Here is a 10,450-nt window from a genome sequence, read left to right on the forward strand (position 1 = left end):
TGTCAATTGATCCTTCCTTAATATTGGCAGGCATGAACACGTGTGCTATGTGTCATGCGAAGGTTTCTTTGGCTCTTTGGAATTATCGATGGGCTAACCAAATGATTTTCATTTGGCGTGGCAGTATTCTATTGAGGGGATTCCTTATTAGTTGCTAAACCATAATTAATATTTTGAAATTTTTTTTGATTGATAGCTACCATAGATTTTCCTACTTGATTTTGTGAGGAATTATTTTTTCTTCTATACTTGTAGTTTTGAGTTTCAAGGTACTTATCAGTTGATGCATCAAAAATCTTGACCTTAATACCTTGTTTGGTAGTATTTTTTACACGTGTCTGACATCGCCTGTGAGGGAGAGAGTTTTTGAGTTTTTTCCTTCTCGGAAATGAGATCGTCTGCCATCCCTCTTGGTGGTTGAGACATGTTTAGTAATGGAAGAGGAAGACTCAACATGGTTAATTGGATCAAAATTGACATCTTTACCTGTCGTTAGGGGTGTACATAGGTTGGGTTGGTTTGAGTTTTTCAATTACCAAACCAAACCAATTATCTCAGATTTTTAAATTTATAAACCAAACCAAACCAACAAAAGTCGAGTTTTTCAATCTCGATTTTTCTCGGGTTTTTCGGTTTTCTCGGGTTTTTCGAGTTTTTCTGATAAAACCTTCATAGCATAAAATATATAATGTGTGCTCTAATATTTCTTAGGTCCTAGTAGGATAAAACTATATAAGATGTTTTCCAAGAAAATAATACAAAATAATGTGAGATGAGTCATGATTATACTAAAATACTCAACAAGTCGCATAAAATAAATATTGTTAATTAATAAGATAATAAAAATAAACATAATCTAAAATTACTAAGTCATGCTAAAATAAGTACTAAATATTAATTACATGACTAAATAATGATAAAAATAAGTTATGCATTTTCACTATCTAAATCAATGCAAAATTAAAAGAATAACCTACTTCCTAATATTGATTGATTTTTTTTAGCATTAGTATTGGTTTATTTTGCTTTGGTTAATCACTTTATTTGAGTTACTAACTTTTATGAGCAATAAAACATATTTGGCCATTCAAAAGATCTAAGTCCTAGTTTGAAATAATACATTAAAGAGTGAATTATGAAAAAGTTTAAAAAAATATTTATAAATTACATTACAATAATTATTTTTATGTATAAAATATTTTTAAAACTTGTATACATGTATGTCGGGTTGGTTTGGTTTCGTTTTGACTTTTTCTAGTTAAAACCAAACTAAATCAATTATGGTCGGGTTTTTTTTCTAACACCAAACCATAGTCAGGTTATTTTCTCGATTTGACTCGGATTATTAGTTTGGTGCGGTTTATCGGTTTCCTTTGTATACCCCTACCTGTCGTTTCTTCCTGTAAGATAGATAGAACAAATGTATTTTTTGTATGTCCAATTCTGCCACAGACAGTGTATAAAAAAATTTCCCCATCGTAAACAATGGCTTATTTATGGTCTTCAATGTAGATATGATTTTTTACTGGAGTTTCCATAGGAACTTCAATGCAGAGCCTTGCGTATCTACCTCTCTTCTTGAGTAATTTTCCAATTCTTCCACCAATTTTCTCTAGTATGTTCACATCGTAAAACTATGTAGGCAACTGAGGTAGTCGTATCCTTACTGCAAAGCTGGTTAGTTTAGCTGCATTCATTACAAACTTTGATTTCCATCGCTTAACAGATAAGAAAAATCCATTAATGAACCAGGGTCCATTGTATTTCATATTTTCTTCCTTTAGGAACTTTACTGTGATGAAGTCTTCACCCATATCTGTAAGAGGAAAATCCTCACTGGTTTCCATAGACCTCGAATTCTTGTTTTGAGATATTTATGAAGGACCCTTTTACCAAACAGTTTGATGATAACTGAGTATTTCCAGTCAGTATATACGGGTTTTCATTTCATGTGTGATGCCTTCGTTGGGATTGTGTTGGTCCATCTCGTGATCGACATCTATTAGTGTAGTCATGTGTTGTGATGGGACCATTGATACTAGTTTTTCAAGAAAGGGTAATATCTTAACTTCCTCTATGTCTATAGATGATAAACCTGGTGGTTTGGGAGGGATTTTAAAGTGAGTTGCTATATTCTGAAGATTCATCATTGCTAGTAGTTTGGTGATGAAGTTTTTAGAGAGAAGGCAGAGAATCTCTCTAAGAGAAATGGATACTGTTCATCTTTCTTTGGTTTCATTTCTGATTAATAAAAGAAAAAGAAAAGCATACTATAAAGTAATTTCCAATTGACTTCATTTAATGAACCAATTTGGAATAATAATGATTTTTCACCTTGTTTTAACTCCTCGAAACAAAGCATTACCTTTTCTTTTTTTTTTGGCAAATATCACTTTTCCATGCCAGAAATTATTTATATCCGGTAGCCGAAAAAGCATATAAAATTTATACATTTTTCATATATAACATACAAAATGTATAAATATACAAAAAATATAAAAAAAAATTGCTATTATTTTAAGAGCGACTGTACAATGTCGCTGTTTAGTTGTTAACATTTGCCCAATCTTAACATTTTGTATGCCAAATTGACCTACTTACCCTCTTCTTTCACCTTTTTATTGGAATGAGAAAGAGATTGGATGCCTTCCTCTTGTCTGTCCTTCCAGATAAAAATGATCACATAAGATTTGAAACATTTGACAAACTGCATCGTTGTAACAAAGGAACATATTTGAGTTAGTTCTCAATGGTCACATCACCTCCGATCCTGGTAAGTATATAATGATAACAGAAAAGTAACATAATAAATAAAGAATTAAAAGGAATAGTGTGATAGGAAGGGTCGCCTTGTAGGAGAGCCAGAGGCATGATTCTGACAAAACGAACCATCTTGTTACCATCAAAAGTACATCAAAATTTTCTTTTAACCTTATTTACTTGGCTGTACAGTACCAGCATGTTAAAGCATAAAGACTTCAAACAGAACTCTCACCAATTGTCTTTATTATTAAAAGGATTGTCAGTATATTTCTCAACAATCCTAAAAGTGATTAACCAACACCTTTTTTAGGAGAAGAGATAGCAACAGCAACAGCAACAAGAGCACTTCTTTGCAAACTAGCAGACGCTAATTCAGTTAGGCTCAGACACAACAGTACCAAATGACATCCAAGGCATAAAAGAGTCTTGACGCACAACAATGCAAACGCGTTCTGCACATGGCAACAGAATGTTACTTGGAATGACATTTATGACGGACACCAAATCCACCGTATGTTTCATCAGAAGACTGCATGACATTTATTATGTGAGGAAAATCAGCAGAAGCTTTAGTTACATGAGTTCAACAAAGAGGATCTATTTATAACAGACGACTTCTCCTCTTCAAGAGAGTGTGCTCAGCCATATTCATTTTGCCGAAGAACAGTCTCTACTGCTTTCCGTTCTCCATTTCTGATCGGCGAAATTCTGCACAGTCGGACCATGCGCTGCCCGAAACACGCAAATACCTCCACCAATCAAGTAAAGAAAACTATCAGAAACCACAAGGGTAAAATCCTACCCAGTAAAAGATTTTAGCTGCCATTTAACAAACAAGAAATTTTGCCTTCTGCAGCATTTACATAGTCTTTCCACCACAGCAGTGTGATTTCTCGTACATCCACTCTCCATTTCCTAGCCTTGGCATTCTACCTGAAAATGGACCACCACCAACTTCAAGGAGCTGTACAACTTATATTTAGTCTTTTCCTAGTCTGGTGCGGGAACATACACAGATCTATTTCCTTCAAACATGTTCTTCCATCCCCTTCCCTGCCAGTACGATGAGCTTCTGGACTTGCAATTCCAATCTACCTGCCTAGAACCCCACGAGAAAATTCTTAAACAATGTTACAAGCCTTTGCACTTCTATTTCAGTCCTCTGGCAGGAATTGTAGCCAGGCTCACATGTTCTTTCTGGTCAGAAACAAGTCAGGGGGGGAGGGGGTGTTATGTGGGGGAAAAAAAAATTGTGAATAAGCTTAGAAACTCAACCAGGGTCCTTAACCATTACTTTCTCCATCCAAAATAAATATTCTTACAATATGTGGAAGAGTCGACAAAGCGAAATTTCAAAGCCAACACGACCATTAATTTTGAACAAAAGAAATATGGAGGTCCAAGACTTCTACCAGTTACAAGGATTCAAAGGCCAAAAGCGTTTCCCACATGACTTTTACAAATTAACAGTTTAATGAATGGCAGTTGTGCAGTTTGGATTGCAAACTAGAATTACAGTTATAGTCCCTGCTGCTCTCTGTTTCAATGAAGGTACATAAACACAAAATAAAACTAATCAACACGGCAGAGATGTAAGACAAATCTAACACTAGTTCTTTCTTTCAATGATCAACAACAACGCAGTGAAATCCCACAAATGAGGCCTGGGGAAGGTAAAGTGTACGCAGACCTTACCCAAGGTAGGGAGGTAGAGAGGTTTCCAAAAGACACTCGGCTCAAGAACAGTGAAAATGAAGCAATAAACAGACAACCTTCTTTCACCGATAAACTTTCAAAAATAACACTAGCAACAAACGAAAGATATTCCCGGTTTTGCCTCTAAAAGTACCAAGGGAAGATAACAACAAAACCATTATATCTTACCACAAGACTAAAAAAATTGAAAGAACAGAAAATTAATACAGCCTGAAACATATAGGCTCAAATTAAAAGCCCCCATCTAGAAAAGAATGCACAAGATATCATATAGAACATTTGTACATCTCTAGCAGATGAGGGCAGCAAAGTACCTTACTGGCTTGGGCAGACAGTACGAGTATCTGAAGTACGGAAAATAAATTTGAAATTCTATGTATGCCAGGTTGTAGATAAGCTCCTCAACCTGCTTTCCTTGATACTGCAGTGACATTTGCAGATTTCAATTCTACAGTAAAAATTGAAAATTCTCTAATATAAATACGAAAAGAAACCAAAAAAATGTAGATTTGATTGTTTGGCAAGCAAGCCAAACGGGTTATGGGTATAAATGTTCCCAGAAGTGAGAACAGATTATACCATAAAACAAAAAGTCACAAAACAAAAATGAAAGCAACCACCAAGGCACTCCTACATAGGTAATCAGTCTCAAGGAGAAACAGGAGTAACCCAATGCATCGAGGAACAAGCTAACTTACATAGATAGTGTCAGCAAAAATAACAAATCAACAGTTTCTTTTCGGGGAAGAAAATTAAAGTTTTTTTTTGTACGTTAACTAATCAATAGTACTTAGCAAGATAGAGATCTTATTTTATCTTGCTCGGCAAAACTTATTAGATAGAAACCGGATAATACTTGCAGCCAGAGCAGAGTGGACTCTGCCTCTGTGACACGACCTAAAGCCAACATAACTTTGGAATAAACTTCAAAAGACATAACCTAAACCAAAATCTTAAGATAACAATGTCATCCACAAGAGGTGATAGTTAACATCATGTGCGTGAAACTTCATGTCCATGAGCAAATAAACATAATACTTAACAAATCTTATATATTTGGTAATAAATCCCACTCAGAGATGCTTCGGATGCACCTTAGCCTTACTTTTCACTGGCATTCAGTCATGTCTACATATTATTAGTAACTTTTATTATCAATATTAATTTAGCAGTCAATAAATTCAGAGAGACAACCTTAGTCAGTCCCTAAAACATGAAATGAAAATCATTCCTACAGAAGAAAACAATCACGCTGCGTGTTCATATTATCACCATAAAAGCTGGAAATTGAACTTCCAAAGTTAAATCTCTTAAACAATTTCGAAAACTTCATCATGATCGTCATCACATTTGAAACTGGACATCAATAAGACACGGCACAGAGTCCTATAATCATTCAGTACTAAGGTTTATCATCAAAAATAAATAAAAATCAGCCATGAGAGATATATTACTCCCTCCGTCCCAATTTATGTGGTGGTGTTTGACTCGGCACAGCATTTAAACAAGAAAGACCTAAAACTTGTGGTGTAAAGCAAATCATAGACATTTTTGTGGCTGTAAATCAATTCATTAAGGGCAAAGGAGGACTTCCAAAGGTAAATTGTTTCTAAATAGGGAAAGGTGACATTCTTTTTAGGACCGACAGGAAGAGTGCCGTATAAATTGGGACGGAGGGAGCATGTGTCATAATCATTTGTGGTCTAGCATTGATGTACTCATGTAGAAGGAGAGTGCCAGAAGAAAGCATGTGAAGTAAACAATAGTGAAGTGTCAAGTTGCTAACATGGGGAAAAGTGAAACGTTTAATACTGATGGGAAAGCAGATATGTCATCTTTGATTACTATCCATGTATCTAGAGATACAATCATTACCTTCAAATGTGCAATAATTTCAGTGAATTCTTCGTCAATGAAAAAGCTAAGAATTCCCCATCTGCTTTACACCATCATCTCTTGCAAACAGAATATGAAGATTAAAATCGACATACTATAAGTACGAAACAGATCCATATGTTTTGAGTAACAAAATCAATTTCAAGAAACTGTTTACACTGCCAATAGGAAATATTTTACATACACGAGTTTCAATTGAAACTGTTCCTTAATAGGTAAGCTCACTATGCCACCCCTGCCATGCGTGCAGTCTCAAAGAGTTTGATAAGGCACCAGCACCCAGTAAGTCAACCTGCAACAGATCTGATAATGCACAGCCAAAAGAATTGTTTCTCGATCTAATTGTCAGATAAGCCTGCTAAAAAACAGCTGAACTGATCGTCTTGCAAACAATTTTAGCAACTTCCTTTCAATCATAGCTCTCACCTCAACCACGTCAACCCCATGAGTATTAGAGAAAGCAAAACTCAAACAGTTACCGAGCACTATTCACTTATCTTAGCCAAACAATCCACCAGTTCCTAACATCCCTTGCTTCAGCTCCTTTCTTCGCTGCTCCTCAAGAGGATCTGGACTCTTCATTACTCTTCGCACACGCCTACAAACAAAACATAGAAAATCAAATAACTGTCCAAGGGGCTAAACATCTAATAATTAGCATTGACAGAAGTTTTACCTATCTTGTGCATGCTGTGCAGGGAAAGTAGGCATGAATTCTTTAGACTTGGGGAGAGGAACTTCACGAAACCACTCATGGTTTAAAGCAGCATCGGCAGTTATTCTCTGCAATGTCACACAAACAATAATCAAAAAGGATAAAGACAATGAAGTACAAAAATTTGATGTTCCCAAATGTAATGGCCATCACCTTCTCAGGATCATAAGTTAGAAGCTTATTCAACAGGTCAAAGCCGGCATCAGATAGGACTGGTAACCCCGTGAAGGATGTAGCGGGAAATTTTTTTCTTAAAGAATTAAACCTGACACAAACAAATCAAATGGTTAGTAGACACATGAAAATATTTTTCCAGTAATAGATTGTCATCAAAGGAGGCCAGAAAGCCAAACCAGAATCACCCAAAGCTGGAAGCCTGGGAAAACAGTGGCAAAAATAAAAAACATGAATCTCCAGCCAACAAGAACAGGGATAGAATATACAAGAAGATAATACTTACTGGTACTTTACAAAGTTGACCTTCACCCCAGGAAGTTTAGAAAACCCTGGCCATATTGTCTCATTTGGGGTTCCGAGAATTTTGAAAATCTGGTAAGAACAATCCAAGAAATGCATTAAGCTGACTTGTAAATGATATCCAACATCACGTAAAATTCTCCATAAGCTAGAAAAGATACCTTATCGATTTGATCAACTTCTGTTTTTCCATTGAAAAGCGCTTCTTTGGATAGCATCTCAGCCATGATACAACCCAGTGACCACATGTCGATTGCAGTAGAATATTGTTTGGCTCCCAAGAGAAGTTCTGGCGCCCTGTATGCATAAAAACTATTCAATCACTGGCTGAGAAAAGCCAGATGGGCGAGAACTCAATAGAAACCTTCATCTACATACAGACACACATCGACAGAAACATGAGTATCTACTTAAATATTTTCAAATTAATGAAGAACAAAAAATGAAGCTGACCTGTACCACAAAGTAACCACCAAATGAGTGTATGGTTTCAGGGGGCTCCCATATTGACGAGCTAAACCAAAGTCACAAATCTTCAACTCACCTCGGTTGTTTAGAAGCAAATTTGAAGTCTTCAGATCTCGGTGAAGGACCCAATTATCATGAAGATACTTGATACCCTGCAAAAGCTGGAGCATAAGACATTTGACTTCACTTTGGCTAAACGGTTGTTTCATTGTCTCCATTAATGCCTTCAGATCATGTTCCATGTACTCCATCACCATAAAAATGCTGTCAAGACTGCTTCCTACAACTACTTCTTTAACATCTACAATTGAGGGGTGATGAATAGAAAGAAGAATGTTTATTTCCCTTAGAGATGTCAAGGGAAATCCTTCTCGTTCCTTCTCCATCTTAACCTTCTTTAGTGCAACAATTTCTCCTGTCTTCTTATCTCTAGCTCTGTAAACAACACCATAGGTACCTTCATCTATCCTGTTAAGCCGCTCGAATTCATCGACACTTCTACACCCCTGCAGCATGTTTACGCTCCTTTGTGGAGGAAGTGCAGGCTCTGGTATACCACGAGAATCATGTTCATCTTCAGATTCTGTATCTGACTGGCTAACACTAGTACCATCATAATAACGGTCCTTATCCACATCCATTGAGTCATTCTTATCTAAATCATTGTCCTGGTAACTATCTCTGCTGGAAGACCTAATATGTTCATCTGAATCTGAGGACCTTGCTCTATTTCCTCCAAAGTTGTCTCTCTTGAGCTCCCCAAATTCTGGAGTTAGTGATTTCCTGTGTCCACCCATTTCAGCTGACTGTGAAACTGCTCGTCGCTTCTTCAATCGAGGCATATCATCATCTGAAATCAAACCTTCATCAGCTGGAGAGTCAGCGTCAGTTGCCCATCGAGATGCTCTTATAGTCGGCACGTATTCATCTTCTTCTACTATCCTGGCATCCTGCTCGGGCAATCGCTCTTTGTCAGGAGGTGGTGAACCTATGTCAACTGGGGATTCAGATGCATCAACATGTGAACCAAGTGCTGTATTTGGATTATGTTGGGACGGCCCCATGCTCTGAATAATATTATTATTATTATTCAACGGCGAGACCTGCTCAACCCTTTCTAAGGGAAGGTTAGGCGACTGGACAGATGACTTTGGCAATGGAAGCGGAGGAGGTAGCTTAGCAGCTGCTGGTGAATTTCTACTCTTCGACATTCTATTCGCTTCCTTTTCATCCCTATCCCAGATAATTGGAGAGAATTTTCGTTTCTTGCTCTGTACAGGTGACTGGTTCCCATTGGCCGCATTCTTGGTCTTCCGGTCCGAATCAATAGCCCCATCAGACCCACTCTCACTAGACAGTTCCCCAGGCTCTCGGTCAACAGCCCTGACACTAAACCCACTTCTCCCCGCTCCACCATCACTACTACCAGAATCACTCCTGCTTGACATGGACCTATAACTGCCATTTATGACCTCCCTTTCTTTTACATCCTTCTGTCTCAACCTACCCCTATCTCGACTACTCCTGTCGTGAACTTGATCCCTATCAAAATCCCGATCAACGCTCCTAATTCGATCATAATCCCCCTTAGGATAACCAAGCTCCCTCCTTGAAACCTCGAACTCAGCCTCACGGCCCCTAAATTCATTATCCCTGTAACCACCATGTCTTCCAGCAGCCATAAGAACGTCTATGTATCAAAGAAAACCTTAATCCACCTATAAACCCTAACCCTAATTTCACAAACAAAGTCAACAAATCCTAGCTCGAAAAAAAACGACTTAGTTGAAAAAACAATAACAGATTACAGATCTGGTAAAAACTAATCAAATATCTAAAAATCAAATTGAATTTTTTTCCTTTTTTTCCTTTTTTCCTAATTTCTTTAAAAAAAACTCTCTAGAAACGACAGATAGAGACGGCGAAAAAACAGAAACCCTAGAAATTGACGATTAGAGTGTAAATTTACGGTCTTCTCCGGTATGTTATTGCTGAGATCGGAAAACTTACCGGTGAATCGAAGCAACCAGAGGCGGCGGCGACGAAGCTTTTACAGAGAGAGAAAAAGAGAGAATATGTGAGTTGTATTGCAAATTCGGAATATGAAAGCGAAGGGAAAGTCCCCAGACCGCGTAAAGAGGAGTTTTAGATTAGCTTCGAGTATGTTAATTGCAATTAGACCCCCTATGTTTATCAAATTGTTTATTTTGACCAATACATTTTCTTGCATGTCTCTTCAGCTACCGGAAGTCGTTCTCACGAGTTTAAATTTCATTGGGTAAAAGTAAATTACGAGGCTAATAGATTTTATGTTTTATCAAATATAAGTGGATCAGACAAAAAGGAAAATTTTGCCTGGATTTATTTATAGAAATGTACTGTTTTGAATAGTTTATTTATTTAGCAACATTGTCT

At 37.0% G+C, this 10,450-nt stretch overlaps 1 protein-coding gene across 10 annotated transcripts; it reads right to left on the reverse strand.

The window, feature by feature from the left end:
- Positions 1-2,420: 2,420 nt before the first annotated feature.
- Positions 2,421-10,146, reverse strand: LOC107803236 (cyclin-dependent kinase G-2). 10 transcript variants are annotated; one of them, XR_012699308.1, is made up of 12 exons: positions 8,021-10,146; positions 7,729-7,864; positions 7,551-7,639; positions 7,444-7,466; positions 7,244-7,355; positions 7,052-7,158; positions 6,560-6,973; positions 6,355-6,434; positions 4,794-4,900; positions 3,776-3,862; positions 3,627-3,696; positions 3,190-3,512 (listed from the first exon to the last, which is right to left on the reverse strand). XR_012699308.1 is itself a non-coding variant. In XM_075230887.1 (6 exons), the coding sequence occupies exons 1-6, from the start codon at positions 9,715-9,717 to the stop codon at positions 6,874-6,876; spliced, it is 2,241 nt and encodes a 746-aa protein (XP_075086988.1). In that variant the 5' UTR covers positions 9,718-10,146; the 3' UTR covers positions 6,496-6,873. The 10 variants fall into 10 exon arrangements, 1 of the variants encoding a protein (XP_075086988.1); XR_012699305.1 differs by lacking the exon at positions 7,444-7,466; XR_012699309.1 differs by lacking the exons at positions 3,190-3,512; positions 3,627-3,696; positions 3,776-3,862 and adding an exon at positions 2,421-2,707.
- Positions 10,147-10,450: the final 304 nt, after the last annotated feature.

The sequence above is a fragment of the Nicotiana tabacum genome, chromosome 15 (genome assembly GCF_000715075.1).
Source record: "Nicotiana tabacum cultivar K326 chromosome 15, ASM71507v2, whole genome shotgun sequence".
NCBI lineage: Eukaryota > Viridiplantae > Streptophyta > Magnoliopsida > Solanales > Solanaceae > Nicotiana > Nicotiana tabacum.